Source organism: Cervus canadensis, chromosome 6 (genome assembly GCF_019320065.1).
Source record: "Cervus canadensis isolate Bull #8, Minnesota chromosome 6, ASM1932006v1, whole genome shotgun sequence".
NCBI lineage: Eukaryota > Metazoa > Chordata > Mammalia > Artiodactyla > Cervidae > Cervus > Cervus canadensis.
This window is the reverse complement of record NC_057391.1, coordinates 55,676,074-55,694,036: the sequence shown is the minus strand read 5'-3', so window position 1 is coordinate 55,694,036 and position 17,963 is coordinate 55,676,074. Positions and strand designations below refer to the sequence as shown.

Genomic DNA, 17,963 nt, shown 5'->3' with positions numbered 1-17,963 from the left:
ATGGGGATAATAATTGCATCTATTTCTTAGAGTTATTGTAAGGACTGATTGAGTTAATACATGTGATACTCTTAGAACACAGTAAACTTCATATAAGTAACTGTTAGTACTTATGAGTCTAAGTGGTAGACTTAATTATTCAAAGCCTTTTTCATTCCCCTCAAAAAAAGTCTGAACCAGTAATTTGGATGTTATCCATAGGTGGTGTTGATGTGCCAGTAACAAGGGTGTGACCTAAACAATAAGACTTAGGCAGTTACCTAAGTTTTCCTCTCTCAGAAAAGATTTAACTTCAACAGTAATTGTAACACTAAAATTATCTATTTAAAATATTGCCATACAACAGTTTAGAAAGTAAAACTGAGTATAGTAAGGGACCTTCCTAAAAGCCGTTACCAATTCATTCTAAGATTAGTTTTTATCCACATGTTCTTTTGTATCTCACCCCGCTTAGATGTTACCCTTCTTGGTGGTTTGTTTTCACTCTTCAGACTGTTTTAATATCAAAGTGATCTTGGTGGTTAGAAAAGGAAGTAAGATGGTTATTAGCAACTGGGTATTTTAGCTTTGGAGGTAGCATGACTATATTCTTCACACAGGTGAAATAGTTCTGTACATATTTAAGCCTCCTGGTAGTACTTTTCAGTCTTTCACTTCAGGTGGTAGAACCTGGAAGGAAAATAGCAACATAGGGAATATTTATGTTGGCTAAATATTAAAGGGCTCAATATTAAATATTTTATGCTTGAGGAGCCCTGTGGTCCTTACATGAAAGCAGCCATAGACAATATGTAAACAAATGAGTGTAGCTGTGTTCCAGTGAAAACAGGTGACCATGGTTAACCAACCCCAGATGTGGGACACAGATAACAAACTTTTGGCTTATTATTCTAGGAAATCTACAAGGTTTTCAGATAGCCCCCAAAAGACCCTAAGGAGACTTTTAAACTAGAATATTTTCATGAGACACATATTATGAATATTTTATACAACAGCAGAGCCAACACCAGATGTAGTTGTAATATCACCAGCAAGTTTTGGTATTTAAGTCTTTATAAACAAAGCTTTGAACTAGTTTCTTGATAAATGTCAAAAGCAAATTGTGTATAAAGTTAGTTTAAAAGGTAATAAATAATGTGATACAACAGCAAGTATACAACACTTCCAGGAAAAACTATGCTTGTCATGTGGTCAGTGATATGATAGCACATGGAACTGGGTGTTTCTTGTCACTTATATTGTCTCTCTCAATTCCAAGGAGCAATCACAGCGAAGGAGCTATACACAATGATGATGGATAAAAACATCAGCTTGATTATAATGGATGCTCGAAGAATGCAGGATTATCTGGATTCCCATATTTCAGATTCTCTCAGTGTTCCCGAAGAAGCCATCAGTCCAGGGTGAGTCATTGTATGTATATTTAGATAAAATGGTAAACTGTGGACAGTAGTAAATGTTGCAACTTAGCATCCATGCTAAATGTGGCAGTCTTTTCTTTTCCTGTGGTCCTTTTCATTCTTTGTTCCTCAGTGGCACACCTTACCCTTTCTGTAGGGTAGTGTAAAAGACATTCCGGTTTGGCTATTTCTTCCTGTCTGTGGCATTAGGAGCCTTATTAGAAGAGGAATGAAACTGCTTTCATATGTCTTCTTTCCCCAGGTGTTTGTTGAGTAATTTCTCCTGTTTTTTATTTTTGAGCTTGTGAATCATATCTACAAAACTGACTAAATCATAAACTAGTTGAATTTTTTTATATTTTTAAGTTCCCCATACTATTACCTGTGGTAAGAGAGTACACAAATACTTTCTTGAAGAAGTAACAGGTTAGCTAAGTGATTAAGAAAAAAATATAGGTTCTAAAATCAGGCTGTGTTCAGACTGTATATTTCTGTCACTTACTAGCTACATTACTTCTAGCTAGTAATCTAACCTCTCTTAAGCCCATGTTTCCATCTGTGAAGCTGGGATAATAATAGTACCTATCTGAGAAGTTTTGAGAAGTTTAAATGACAGATTTTACATATGCATACATTTAGCACAGTGCCTGGCACTAGTAAGGACCTACTAATCTTTTTATTTCTTTTTTAATAAGACAGCCTTTAACCTGTAAAAGAATTTAAAGTTACTTGCATGAATATATTGTATATTAGAAACTATTATCATAATAGTGACAGAGCTAAAACTCCAGTTCCATGGCTGTTTTGATTATTATGAGTGTTAGAAAAATTATATAACTTCTCTAGCTCTTAGTTTATGAGACTGGATTAGTTAAAATCTATGGTATAACTTAAGGAATCTTAAAAAGATACATTTTTAGAGTTAGGTAATAAAATTTGCACATTGCCGAGGCTTATAATTGCTCAACCTGAAGAATAGAGTGCTTTGTAAATATGCTATTTAAAAATGAGATTAGAAAAAAAGACAAAGGGGGAAAAAAGAAAAAAAATTTTTAAGTAAAATAAGAATTTTTAAAAAAGGAAAAAAATGAGGTTAGAGTACATAGTCTAATCAAGTAGGTATGAATTTTTCCAGGATTTTAAAAGACAGAGTTATGACTAATCTTCCATGGTCCTACCTATACTAACAGAATGCTGCTGGCTTTTGTTGATTATCTGTTTCCCAAAATGCAAGAATTTGACTAATGTGAAACTCAAGGTGAGTTTAGGTTGAAGATTGAAGATCAATGAATTGCATACCAAGAAAATGATTACCTTTTAATTTCTGTTTCAGTCCTTCTGAATTAGTTAAAAGATGTTTCAGTTTGTTGCTAGCTTTCCTTTTTAGTATTTGTTAATATCCCCTTCTTGCCAGAGAGCAGGCCTCAGAGTTCTCTACAGGTAACAATATCTACAGCTATCTGATGGTGAATACCTGTATTACTAGTATTTTATATATATACAAAACCACTTTTATCCTAAGTATTTAGCCCAGTCAGTTTTCAAAAACTGAGTGCATCCATTTAGCTAGCGACCAAAAAACAGAACATTGCCATCACTCTAGGAGCCCTCCCTTACGCTACCTGTCTGTGGCTACCCATATCCCCCGTCCACCCAAGGGAGCCACCAACAGGTTTGTTTTGTAGTTTATATAAATGGAATTACACAGTCTAAAGTCTTTAATGTCTGGCTTCTTGTACTTGACCTTCTGTTCGTGAGAGTCATGTATATTATTGTGTGCGGTTGTAATTTGTTTATCCTCATTGCTGTATGGTTATCTATTATCTGAACATAGCATAATTCACTGATCTGTTTTATTTACTTTTAGGATTATCCTTTATTTATTGGACATGATGCTGTTTTTTCATGCATATAGGAACATACACTTTCCTGTTAAAAACAATTCAAGTAAAGGTTCACTTTCAATTAAATAGTTAAAACATTACATAGTAGACAAAGGAGAGCAGAGTTGCAGCAACTTGTGAAGGGGGTACGTGAAGGACTGAAGTTTGAGGAGTACTGACTTGATATTATTGCTTTCCAAACTAAAGTTCTGAAGAACACTAAGGAGTTTTTAGACGAAGTGTATTTAGGCAAATATATCCTTAGAGTCAGAAATTGTCCTTAAGAATATCATGTTTCAGTTTTCCTCCTTCTTTGTTGACCAAGCATCCTTTTAATCTCTAATCTTTGTATATCAAGTGAGACTTAACTATAAAACAGTATTTTATATTTCTTTTTTTCCCCTTATTTCCTAGAAGATATGGTAACCAACATTGTTATATAGGAACAAGTTTTTTTCCTCTTAAATTATCTAAACCATTTAGTTTTACTTAAAATACAAATTTTTGCCCAGTTTGCCAGTATCACCAGTTAAATACTGAAATGCCTAGGTGCTTTGCTAGGAATAATGTGGAATTCCTTACCTGGAGGTGCAAATCTGTATTATTCATTCCATCATTTCAGCAGATATTTACTGAGCACTCATGATGGGCTGTTACTGTGGTTCTAAGAGCTGAGGCTAAATCACTGGACAGAAATCTTTGCTTCATGGAGCTAATATTTTAACAGGGTGGTAGAATAGGTGAGACAGACAATAAACCTTAAAATGTACATCTGCCAGTGATAAGTGCTATGGAGATGATTGTGTTAAGTGTGTATGTTGGGGTGAGTATTAAACATTTTAATCCATGAAGGTTTCATGGAGAAGCTATCCCTCAGCTAACCTTGAGATAAGGGAAATGAGTGACGCAGTTACCTGAGGAAAGAGGGTTTCCAGGCAGAGGGGACAGTAGGAGCAGAGGTGCTTTAGGCAGGAGCATACGTGCCCAAACCAGGAGTTACAAGGCAGCGAAGAGTGGAATGGAGTTGAGCGGAATAAGTTAAGCAATGATAAGAATGTTCAAGTAATAGGAATAGAGGTAGGAGCCATGCCCTGGGCTCTTTAGGTAAGAATTTAAGCTTTTGTGTGAGCAAAGGAGGAAGTGCAGAACATGCTTTAGTGTAGCCTTGGTATCATTCACAGGTAATGATGTAGCAGGCAGCACAGCAGAACAGCTGAGAGTGTACACACGTGCTAGCGGCAACTGTAACCTGGATACTCAACCCCTTTGCGCCTCAGTTTCCCCATCTGTAAGGATAATAATGCCTATTTTATAGGAGTATAGTGAGGATCTAGGGAAGGTCAGTGAGAATAAAACATTTAGAATAGCACCTGGCACATAGTAAATGCTGTACGTGTTTGTTAAATAAGCATTTTGGTATTTGGTTACTTATTAATTATCTGTATAGGTATAACAACTGAAATATAAAAGTGTTACCCTTCTCCCCCATTATTTATATTTGACTGAGATGTACTCAGATGAGTTCCTATGTTTTCATTTTTTGCCCCCCACCCCTTTTTCTAATATTAAGGGTCAAGTGAGTCTGTTTCTTTCAGTCTCTAATAATTACTAAAATATATTTTAATATTATGCATTAGTGAAGCTGTTAAACATTTTAGGCTGTTCTTAACATATAGTCTGACCTTAGAAAGGAAACTGTCTTAAAGTTTGCTATGATATGGGGAGTTCCCTGGCGGTCCAGTGGTTAGGACTCTGCTCTTATTGCTAAGGGCTTTGGGTTCAGTCCCTAGTTGGGGAATTAAAATCCCAGAAGCCCCATGACATGGCCAAAAAAAAAAGAAAAACGTTTGCTATGGTATGATAAAGACTGTAGAACAAAACTCAGTGTCTTATAATAGTATATTAGGACCTCTTATCTACTTTCGCCCCAATACAAATGTTAATACATTTCAGAGTCACTGCTAGTTGGATTGAAGCAAACCTCCCAGATGATTCTAAAGACACATGGAAGAAGAGGGGGAGTGTGGATTATGTGGTCCTTCTTGACTGGTTTAGTTCTGCAAAAGATTTACAACTTGGGACAACTCTACGGAGTCTGAAAGATGCACTTTTCAAGGTTAGCAAGTTTCCTTGTTAGTTTACTGTAATTGCAAGCCTTCTCTGGTTGTTAGAAAGGTATGTGGACTAGTTGATTATCTTAAGGACATGAAGATCCATCATGCTTTGGTTGTAGACTTTTAAGAAATTCAGATTTAAAAGACTAGTTTTGCATCACCCAGTAACATTAAAATGATCTTAATAGTAGGATAATTAGAACTTTCAGAAATTAAATTATCTGGAAAATGCTGTTTTTGTTATGAAACATAAAGGAAGAAATCACTAAGGAAAAAAGACTGATAGATATGACAATAAAATAAAAACTTAGGTGTGAAAAAATGTACCGGATTTGAAGGCAGAAGGCAAAAATATTTGCAACAGATATGACACTGATTTAGAACACCTAAAATCTGAAGAGTTTTTGTAAATAAATAAGAAAATTACTTAAGATAAAATGTTGATGTAAGTAGTAGACACAGACATAAACCGAAGATATGAAAGTGACAAAAACATAAAAATATCAACATAACTAGTAATCAGAAATGCAAATTCAAACAGTTAATGTCACTGTCGTGAACAGATTAACAAAGATAAAAATAATACTCGGTTTAATATGTTAAGTTATTAAACAATTATAGCACTAAATGCTGGTGAGCATGTGGTAAGAAATAAAACTCAGTGTGCTGGTAGGAGGGTCAGTTGATGGAATGTTGTCCTCTAGGAGAGCAGTCTTAAAAGCCTTGAAACAATCATGCTTCAAAGTGGGAAATCACAGAATATACCCAGGTGTAGGCTGATATATGAAATTGCCAGTATTCACCTAGTTTTCACTAAAAAAAATGACAGTTTCATATAGGTAAGCCTAAGGTACCTGTAAGTTTAGTACATATAAAGATGATATAACAGATCAGTGAGGAAAAGATGGACTGAAATAACTGGTCTGAGGACAGCTGGATAGCCAGTAAGTAAAAGAAAGGATCTCTGCCTTATTTCTTAGACCACACTAGATTCCAAGTGGGTAAAAGGCATAAATATGTTGATTGAAACAATGAACTACCAGGAAAAACCATTGATAAATGTTTTTATTACCTTGATCCTGAACCAAAGAGGCTCATATATTTGACTGTACTGAAAATACCACAAATAAAAAGTCAGGGAAAATATTTGTAATAAGACAAAAACTTATTTTCCTTAATACTCAGAGTACATTCACTAAGAAAAATAGCAATCTGTAGAAGAATGGGCAAAAGATGAGATTAAGGTAAGGCATAAAGGGTTGATAAATGTATTGAAAGATGTTAAACTTCACATATAAGTGCTAATACAACTCATTTTATGTCCACCAGTTTGGTAAAAATTATAAGGACTTATAATGGGCATTCTCATATACTGATGGTAAATGTGTAAATTGGCATTGTCTTTAGAAGGGCAGTTTGATGGCATCTTTTAAGCTAATGGTTTTAGTAAATTATTGTACAGAAATACACAAACATAATTTTAAAAGTTCATTTCAAAGATTAGCAATATATATTAAAAGCCTTAAAATGTTCTTGGCCTACCCTCTCCACTTCTAGGAACTTTTCCTAATGGAGTCAATTAGGTATATGTATAGGATCTTTAGTAGCATTTTTTATAATTAAATAGGAAAAATAATAATTGTTGAAACAATTGATTCAGTTTTGGTGTGTGTGTGTATATATGTGTCTGTATAAAATAGAATATTATCTGGTCATTACAGATGATGATATAGCTCTTTATGGATAACAGATGATCATATAAAAGAAAAGCAGTGTAAGTTTCATTATTTTATTAAAAATGAAAAAGTATATATAGAAAACAGAATAAACTAAAATGTTGGAGTGTTATTTCTGGGTGATAAGGTTATATTATAGAAGGTTTTTATTGTATGTTAAGTTGTGTTCCTATTTTTCTTCTAAGATCATGGATTACTTGTGTGATTTTAAAAACCTGATCTAAAAAAAAAAACCTGATCTATCCATTTGTTTCATTAAATGCTGAATTTTGAATTCAGCTGTCTCTTTTTTGTAATCATTTACAAGAAATGGATCTTTTAAAAACAATTTAATATTCAGGTTTGTTGTGTTTTTAGCTGTCAAGAGACTGCTGCCATATTAATAAACATAGTATTTCCTTATTTTATAGTGGGAAAGTAAAGCTGTCCTGCACAAGGAACCTTTGGTTTTAGAAGGAGGCTATGAAAACTGGCTCCTTTGTTATCCACAGTATACAACAAATGCTAAAGTTACGCCACCCCCACGAGGCAAGAATGAAGAGGTGTCTGTCTCATGTATGTATGTGAAAATTTTTGTTTAAAATTGCTTTGGTAAAATTTAAAATTTTTTCTGTTCTCAGGCTAGTGTTCTTGGTTGTGTGTGCATTTGTCCTGTTAGATAGCAGTTTGCTTTTAGGCATAAAAAATACAAGATGTCCACAGTCTGAAAGTTAATGTTTATCAATTCATTAAGACTGTTGTGGTTGTCACTGCTTACTTTATGTTTAACTATGACATAGAACATGCATGAGACATGAAATACTGTTTGTGGGATTTGCTCTTCTTTCAAGAATATATTTATCTTTTGGGGATTTTAGTGGACTTTACTTACCCTTCACTGGAAGACTCAGTTCCTTCTAAACCTACTGCCCAGATGATACCTCCTATAGAAATCAGTGAAAATACAGAATTGATAAACAGTCAAAATGAGAGAATGGGACCACTGAATATATCAGCTCCAGTTGAACCAATTGCTGCTTCTAAATCTGATGTCTCACCCATAATTCAGCCAGTGCCTATTTTAAAGAATATTCCACAGGTAAGTGTTTGGTTTTCTTTTAACTTTATTATGTCTTTTCTTTTAATATTATATTAAGTATATAGTATAGAAATATGTATCTAGTGTATATATACCTTCAGTATTTTAGAAAGAAAAATAGTGAAAAAATCTGTATTCCTCTATTTTTGGTATATTGGTACATTTTTGCCATTAAAAGAAGCTTCATTGTAATTGTCTCACTGCCACAGCAATATCAGAACAGATAACTGAAAGGATTTTCAACCTAACTGGGTCCATTTAGTATAGGCAGTACTAATAGAAGACAGTTTAGCACAATGAACTTGAACAACACTTGCAGGTGTTTATTATAAATTTAATTCATAGTATTTTCCCAGATAGTTTGGCTTACAGATGATAGATATATGATGTCAGTATTTTGGTTTTGAAATAGTTCTTTAGTTTGATTGCCTTAGACTTTGACACATAAATAATAGGCATATTTTAACAATAATTGTTTAAAAGAGCTTACATAAAATATGTTATAATAAAAAATTATAACATCTTTCTTGTCACTAGATTTTACTTAAAGGAAGGTAAACTAATTCTTTCCTGTGCATTTTCCAGTAAGATTTTTTTTAGCATTTTAAATTTTTTTCTCAGATATTTAAATAATATTTCATATTTGAAGTAGGTAACATCTGGTTTGTGGAGCAGGCTCTGATTAGAAAATTTAGTCATTTTTTGGTGATATAAAATAAAGCCGTTCATTTCCTCATTCTTTAAGGCCTACTTTTAATATTTCTGATTAAATCTTAAGACTAATTTGAATAATTTTTTCTTAAAATGAAAATTTTAAGAAATTTTTAAAAGAGCTATGACATTGCACTTCCTTTCAATTTAATCAGCATGTTATTTAAACCATAATCCCTGTGTGACTTTCTGAGATATGTACAATTTATGAATTGTACCTTGATAAACATGTACTATTTAATACAATCAATAATATGTATCAATAAATAAGTACTGTTTAATAGTCACTGGAGCACACACACATCAAGAAGAGAAGTTCTGACTGAAAGTGGGTATCATCAGGGAGGTCTTCATGGAGGAGGTAGTATTTTTATCTGGGCTTTAGGAGTGGAGCAGGATTTAAGGGTGAAAGAAACAAGTGGAAAAATTGTATGACTAAAGGCACAAAGCATGTTCTGGGATTGGTAAGTAGTTCTGACAGGTTTGGGCACAGCTCTCGGACAGAGGTGAGTGTGATGATAGATAAGATTGGAAAAGTGGACAGAAGTCATCAAGAGAGACTTTGATCTCTCATGGAATTTTGTCCTGTAGATGAAAGAAAATCGCTAAAGAATTTTAAACTTGAAAGTAACACGGTCATAGCTATGCTTTTAAGATGAGTGGAAAATGTGGATGAAAACATTTATTTTGATCCCTGTTCACCTTTTATTGTTAACCTCATCCTCATAGTGTTTGTTCTGACTTTATTCACAAATAAATTTAGAAAAGGGTGGGGGAAAGGAAGGGTTTTTTTTTTTGAGTGAAGAGGCAAAAAGAGAAGAGCAGAGGAATGATTCCTTCTTGTGGTAGTGTTTTCTAATGGGAAAAACATACAGTTCATTTTGTAGGAACACTGTACAGGTTGTTACTGGCAGACATTCTCATTTTTATTTCCGTGAATGTCTCAAGAAATGATGTTAGGGTCATTTTTAACAATTTTGTAGGGTTAATATGTTGTTAAATTGAGGTAATTACTCAATTTTAATTAGTATCTTATCTCTTATGAAAGTTGTTCTGGAATATTTTATTCATGCTGTCTGCAACATTTTATTTACTGTCACGCACAGTCTCTACCCTCCTGGAGCTTATGTGCTAATAGAGAAGAAGATTTTAAACAATTACAGTTGTTTGATCAGAATCCCAGTACGTACTAAGAGGGAAAAGAATAGAGTATTATGAGAGCATATATCAAGAGGCTTAGCTGGTCCTCAGGGATCAGGGAAGTCTTTTCTAAGGGAGAGATATTTAAGCTAAAACTTAATGTTGTGGGCATTATCTAGCTGAACAGCTAGTATAAAGGCCTGACTTGGGAAGAAGCATGGCATCTTTGAGGAATTAAAGATAGGTGCAGGGTAAGTATGGCTGGTGTATCAAGTAGTATGAGATAAGATTGGGGAGATAGGCAGAAGGGAGACCACACAGGCATGGCAAGACTTTAGATGTAATCTAAGTACAATGAGTGGTTATTGAAAGTAAGATTTTAAGTCAGTGATCAGATTTATGTTTTAACATGATTACTCTGGTAACAGAATGGAGAAACAAATTTGAAATATCTGAAACTCTTGAGTTTTTTGATTTGAGCAACACATAGTGGGCACACCCATGTGTTTGTTGGGGGAAATCATGAATTCAGTTTTGGCCATATTAGGTTTGTGGTATATGTGAGATACTCATGTGACGACACTGAATAAGCAGTTGGGTATGTGGAAATGGAACTTCAGGGGTGCTCAGGTCTGGTTTTTTTATGTTATAGAATGAAATCTTCATACACGGAACATATCAGGGTATTGAAAGTGTGGAATCAAGAGGATGTAAGTGCTAAGTGCCTTATGAGAAATCTAGACATTAGGTCATTTACAAATAGATGTTTTGACAGATGTTGTCTCCAGAGAGTGATGGTTCTTTTTATCACAACTTGATATCAAGAACTGAGGTTATTGTGTTCCTGGATTTCAACAAAAGGATATTTTTCTCTGTATTTGTTGATACAGATTGATCGTACTAAGAAACCGGCAATCAAATTGCCTGAAGATTATAGAATAAAATCTGAAAGTACAGATCATGAGGAACAGTCTCCTCAGAGTGAAAAAGTTGTTCCTGATCGTTCCACAAAACCGGTATTTCCCCCTCCAACTGCCATGTTAACAGATGAAGAAAAAGCTCGTATTCATGCACAAACTGCTCTTCTAATGGAAAAAAACAAACAAGAAAAAGAACTTAGAGAAAGGCAGCAAGAGGAGCAAAAAGAGAGACTGAGGAGGGAAGAACAAGAACAAAAAGACAGAAAGGAACAAGAAGCTGAAGAAAATGAAATCACAGAGAAGCAACTAAAAGCAGAACAAATGGAGAGGAAAGAAAGTGAACAGGCCAGGAAAGAAGATAAAGAAACTTCAGCAAAGAGGGGCAGAGAAATAACAGGAATAAAAAGACAAAGTAAAAGTGAACATGAGACTACTGATGCCAAGAAATCTGTAGAAGATAGGGGGAAAAGGTGTCCAACCCCAGAAGTGCAGAAGAGATCAACAGGAGATGTGCCTCATGCCTCTGTGGCAGGAGATTCAAGTTCAGGCAAGGTAAGCAGAAACAGTACAAATTGCCAACTAAGTGTAAAGAAATGTACATAAAAAGTGACACCAGTAGCATTGCATAAACAGGGTAGACATTTCAACTGATTTTCTAGTAGATGATGGGTTTGTACTGATCCAATTACATTTGCTTACCTGCTCTGATTGGTTGGGACTGGAATTGCTTTTCACGCCTATGGAATGCAATATATTTTTGCTAATGGAGATAAATAGCTACAGTCTTCATTTTTATGCTTGATGTGTGATCATCAAAAGACTAGAGTGAAATATAATCTTCTGATCTCACAATGGAGGAATTAGGTGCCAAATATTTATATGATGAAGTTTGTGTCTGCTTAGAATACGGCCAGTTTATCTTTGTGTGTAATGGTTTTATTTGTCAAGTCTATGTCATTTGTTTGTTCGTTCATCTGATCAAAAATATTGGCAGTAATCCCATTAATGTTGCGTTTTCCTACCCTTGGCTGTTACTCTTCATTGATTTTCATAATTTTGGAGATTTTTTTTCTTTTCTTTTTGGCTGCCCCACACGACTTGCAGGATCTCAGTTCCCCAACCAGGGACTGAACCTGGGCTTCGGCAATGAAAGTGCCAAATCTTAACTGCTAGACACTACGGCGCTCCACTTTGTCTTTGTATTGGGATATAGCCAATTAGTAAACAGTGCTATGATGGTTTCAGTTGACTAGCAAAGGGATTCAGCCCTACCAGAAAAGATTTTTTTAACCTAATAATATCATGTGTGCTTTTCATGGACCTTTTTTTTTTTTTGGTCTATTATGCAATATGTACCTTTTCCTTTTGAACACTAAGTGTTTTGGGCTTTTTAAAATCCTACTTTGTTCTTATTTTTTTCCTTCCAGTTTTATTGAGATATAATTGACATACAGCACTATATAAGTTTAAGATGTACAATATAATGATTGTATCTTATGGAAATACAAAATTTAAAAGAGTAAAAAAATAAATTGTGGTAAGAACTCTTAGGATTTACTTTCTTAACAACTATCATATGTAACATACAGCAGCATTAATTAGTCATGTTGTACCTTATATCCCTGGTACGTACTTATAACTGGAAGTTCGTTCGACTGCCTTCCTCCAATTTCCTGTTCCTACCTTCCACCTCTGATAACCACAAGTCTGATCCTTTTTCCTATGTGTTTGTATTTTGAAGTATAAATGACTTACAATACTATGTTAGTTCCTGTTACACAACATAGCTATTTGGTGTTTCTCTACATTTCCAAATGATCACCATAGTAAGTCTAGTTATACTGTGTCATCATACAAGGATACACAGCTATTGACTATACTCCCACAATGTATATTTCATCCCTGTGACTCATTTATTTTGCAACTGAAAGTTTGTACCTCTTAATTTTCCTCATCTATTTCTTTTCCTCCCTGCCTGCCCCCCACCCCCCTTGCCTTTGGTAGTAATGACTTGTTTGTTCTCATATCTATAACTGTTTCTGTTTTGTCTTGTTCATTTGTTTTTTAGATTCTCCATATAAGTGAAATATATGACAAATATATTGACATATAAGACAAATATATATTTGTCTTTTGGGGCTGACTTTTTTCATTTAGCAGAATACCCTCTAGATCCATCCATGTTGTCACAAATGACAAAATTTCATTCTTTTTTATGGCTAATATTCCATTGTGTATAGATACTGTACATCATCTTTATCCATTCATCTATTTATGGGCATCTGGGTTACTTCCATATTTGGGGCTATTGTAAATAATGATGTAATGAACATAGGGGTACATATATCTTTTCTAATCAGTGTTTTTTGTTTCTTTGGATAAATAACCAGGAGTAGAATTGCTGGATCATATGGTAGTTCTATTTAAAATTTTTTTTTAACAATCTCCATACTGTTTTCCATAGTGACTGCACCAATTTACATTCCCATCAACAGTGTTGTACTAGGGTTCCTTTTTCTTCACATTTGCCAACACTTGTTATATGTTGTCTTTTTGATAATAGCCATTCTGATGGGTGTGAGGTGTTATCTCATTGTGGTTTTGATGCTTTTCCCTGGTGACCAGTGATGTTGACCATCTTTTCATGTGCCTGTTGGCCATCTGTCTTTAGAAAAATGTCTATTCAGATCCTGTGCCCATTTTTAAAAAATCAAATTTTTGTTTCTGTGATGCTGAGTTGTATGACTTCTTTGTATAATTTGGACATTAATCTCTTATCAGATATGTAGTTTGCAAATATCTTCTCCCATTCAGTAGGTGGCCTTTTCATTTTGTTGGTAGTTTCCTTCTCTGTGCAAAAAGCTTTTTAATTTGTGTAGTCCCATTTTTCTGTCTTTGCTTTTGTTACCTTTGCCTGAGAAGACACATGCCAAAAATTATTACTAAGACGAATGTCAGAGTGTTCCTCCATTGTTTTCTTCTAGAAGTTTTATGGTTTCAGGTTTTACATTTAAGTCTTTAACCCACTTTTAATTTATTTTTGTGTATGTATGAGAGAATAGTCTAGTTTGATTCTTTTGCATGTAGCTGTCCAGTTTTTCCAACACCATGTTTTAAAAATCTTTTTGGGTTTTTTGTTTGTTTTATATCTTCTCTCTTGGCTTTTTTGTTTTTGTTTGTTTTTGGCTGCTTCATGCAGCTTGCAGGATCTGTTTCCCGACCAGGGATTGAACCTGGGGCCATGGCAGTGAAAATGTTGAATCCTAACCACTGAACCACCAGGGAACTCCTGGTTTGTTTTTAAAATTAATAAAATGTCAGTGCTCTTTGCATGTTGAAATTTAGAATGCCTACTTATTTTGAATTATTTTGTTCAATAAAAAGAGATGTGGAAAAAATTATATGCTTGCCTGTATAGCTTAAAACTGTGATGCATCTTCAACACCATTCATTGAAGAGGTTGACTTTTCTTCATTGTATAATCCTCATTGTGTGGATATACCCCATTTGATGGACACTGGATTGCTTCTGCTTTGGGGCTATTATGATTAATAATTCTGTGAACATTTGCATCCAAGTCTTTGTGTGGAAATAAATTTTCTTATCTTTGGAGTTGACAGAAGTGAAATTGTCTTTGTGGTGGTTTTTTAGAGAAACTTTAAAAAGCCACCATCTTTATAGGCTGTGCACACACACTCCTCCCTCTTGCTGTGATAATTTTAGGACTTTAAGAAAACATGTATAGTTCTTCATCTTTTAAAAAATATTAAGGGCAGCCAACACAAGGTTTGTGGTTCTTTGCTAGGGCAAAATTTAATTTAAAAATCCTTTTCTTTTTCCTTCTCTTTTTAAAACTAGTCTCGAGAGCCTTTGACAAGAGCAAGAAGTGAAGAAATGGGGAGGGTTGTACCAGGACTGCCGTCAGGCTGGGCCAAGGTAAAACTCCAAATTAGCACAGAAAGAAATTACAAGGCGCTATTTTTTTTTTTAAACTTATGAACTTGTTTATTCTGCATCTTCTCTAATGCAGAGATGACTCTGTTTCTTCATTATAAAGGACGTAGCTCATTTCCCTAATTACAGCATGGTTAGACTTCTCGATAGCCAATTGGGTTTGCTGGCTGTAATATATGAACATCCTGGCATGTCATTTAAAAACAGTGTATCACTTTAAAACTTAAGGCTCTTTGAAAGTTTAATTATAGAAGTGATTATCACCATTTTATTCAAATTATTTTAATCCAAAAGTAAACTTAGTGGAATACTTTTGAGTTACTTGTTGTTCACTGAATGTTCATTGTTTTTTGACCTGTGCTTTTTTCCCCCCTGCTTAAGTTTCTTGATCCCATCACTGGAACTTTTCGTTATTATCATTCGCCTACCAACACTGTTCATATGTATCCACCGGAAATGGCTCCTTCATCCGCACCTCCTTCCACCCCTCCAACTCATAAAGCCAAGCCACAGATTCCTGCTGAGCGGGATAGGGAACCATCTAAACTGAAGCGCTCCTACTCCTCCCCAGATATCACCCAGGCCATTCAAGAGGAAGAGAAGAGGAGGCCAACAGTAACTCCAGCAGTTAATCGGGAAAACAAGTAAGTTTATCCTAACTTCTAGAAACAGAATCATTTGCTGTACTTGAAAACTTCTAAACATACCAATTTACTAATATCAGGGAAACATAAAATTCTGTGGATCGCTATCCCAGCCATTTTTGTTTACTATAGAGGAAAAAATAAATGGATTAAGTGTCCTTGGTTTTTCTGCCATGTGTCACAGACTAACTTAAACCTGTCAAAAAGGATTCTGTGATTTGTTCACTAATTCATACGTATTAATGTAGATATAAAAGTATGCACCTTGTTATATATTTTCAGACAGTGTGAGACTACATACATGTTTTTTACAAATTTGGTATGATCCCTAAATTTCCCTTTGAGGACTGTAATTTATAGGATTATTGAATATGTCTTCTTGTAGCTCTTAAATTCCAAACTTTAAAAAAGAAAAACTCAGTAACATGGGGGGCAAACAATATAATGTATTAAAATAATAAGCATTATAGTGTGTATCAGCTTCTAATCCTTATTCTGTTCCCTTTTCTTCATTGCATTTCTGTTCCTCTCTTCACCAGTGGTGATGAATAGCTTCATTTAGGTTTTCCCAAAACAATATCTCATTTAGATGTATTCCTGGCTTTATCTGTTATTGAATACTCTAATGCTCCTGGCTTATGATTGATAGGTTTATGATATAGTTTTCTAGTCTCTCTGTCACTTCTGATCATTAATTTTGGGGGATGTAGGGTAGATGGAGGTGAAAGTAAATAGGATTTTTTGATTTGTTAAATACACTCTCTTAATTGCTGAGGAATTCTAACTAGGCTGTCTTTTTGGCCTCTTCAGAATCATTTCCCCCAAAAGTAGTTAATATATTTTTCTCCTAAGATTCTACCCTGCCAGGTGGAAGCTTAACTGGAGGAGATTTTGTAAATTCTGTAAATCTATAGATTTCAGGGCTCACTATTAAAACTGGTAAGAATTTAATTCTTTCTTGACTCATCATTCTTATTAAAGTTTGTTAATTTGACAATTTAAAAAACTACAGCATACGTAGTTTGTATATTTTTAAATATATATTGAACAGAGTGCATACACCTGAGCCCTGTGTAAACAAAAACTGGTTGGGATATAATGTTTAATCTCTTCTCAGTATTCCTTTCAGAGGTGGAGATATACTTAGGATCAGTAATAAAGGAAAGACTTACCAGTTAGGAGTTTTCTTAATGTCCTTACAATTCTAAAAGTTACATATATAAATCAAATACAGTGCATGACAAAAGTCCTCATAGGCATTTGCTAGTTCAGTGCTGTCCAGTGGCCATGTTGGTAGACATGTTCTTTATCTGTTTTATCCAGTATGGTAGTGGCTATTTTGAATTGTGGCTAGTATAAGAGCTATAAAATTTTAAATTTATTGTGGCTAGTGGCTGCTACCATATTTGTCAGCACAGTTCTAGACTTCAGGTTATAGTCTAATAACTATAACCTCTGCCTCCTGTATGTGCTCCGCAGTTATTGGCATTCTGGTTGAATTCAACATTCGGTAATGCTAAACTTCCTGGGATCATTTAAAAACATTTCAAAGAGCCTTCTCTATCAGAACACTCTACCTGTTCATGAGAAACCAGAGAATCTACTGATATCTCAGGGTATCTGTAAGAAACATGTCTCATGTAAGAAGTTAAAGACCCTCATGGGAGGGTCACCAGTGTCACTTAGATACTAAATGTTCTCTAAGACTCAGTACCTTATGACCTAACTTAGTAACTATTTGCAGCATTACCATATACCATGGTACAGATGCTGGAGTTTGCTGCCCTTTGAGCTATGAACCTTCATGTCAGATGCCCTGCATTTTAAGATGTCATGTGCACTTTTTCTTCCTTAGGCCAACAAGCTATCCTAAAGCTGAGATCACAAGGCTTTCTGCTTCTCAAATTCGGAACCTCAATCCTGTTTTTGGAGGATCTGGACCAGCTCTCACTGGACTTCGTAATTTAGGAAATACTTGTTACATGAACTCAATACTACAGTGCCTGTGTAATACGCCACATCTGGCTGATTATTTCAACCGCAACTGTTACCAGGATGATATTAATAGGTAAAGAAATATCATACTTTTCTGCAATATCATATTAAGAGGGTGATCTAACCACACTTCCTTACCACCCAGCTCCAGAGATGTCAAATTAGGAAACAGCAATGTAGAGAACATTATTCTTAAGAAAAAGGTAAAGAAAAGGCTTCTCTGATTGGTGAAGGACAGACAGGAAAGGAACAGTGCAGGAAGGCAGAAGCTCACTGTCATAAATTGGAGCCTACTGGTAAGGAATAGGAGACCGTGGAGGGCTGGTGGCCAGAAAGAAGCAAGTTGGAGGGGTGTCATCAAAGTAAGATTCAGGTAAGTATTTGGTGA

The 17,963-nt window shown here is 34.7% G+C and overlaps 1 protein-coding gene across 3 annotated transcripts in view; it reads left to right on the top strand.

Moving 5' to 3' along the window:
• USP8 (ubiquitin specific peptidase 8) overlaps positions 1–17,963 on the top strand; it is a 47,947-nt gene that overhangs the window by 24,610 nt on the left and 5,374 nt on the right. For all 3 annotated transcript variants that reach the window (XM_043472004.1, XM_043472002.1, XM_043472003.1), the window contains 8 exons: positions 1,259–1,403; positions 5,237–5,399; positions 7,544–7,688; positions 7,991–8,211; positions 10,953–11,534; positions 14,841–14,918; positions 15,318–15,580; positions 17,436–17,648. In XM_043472004.1, coding sequence (XP_043327939.1) covers positions 1,259–1,403; positions 5,237–5,399; positions 7,544–7,688; positions 7,991–8,211; positions 10,953–11,534; positions 14,841–14,918; positions 15,318–15,580; positions 17,436–17,648 — 1,810 coding nt within the window. The remainder of the gene's footprint in view (positions 1–1,258; positions 1,404–5,236; positions 5,400–7,543; positions 7,689–7,990; positions 8,212–10,952; positions 11,535–14,840; positions 14,919–15,317; positions 15,581–17,435; positions 17,649–17,963) is intronic.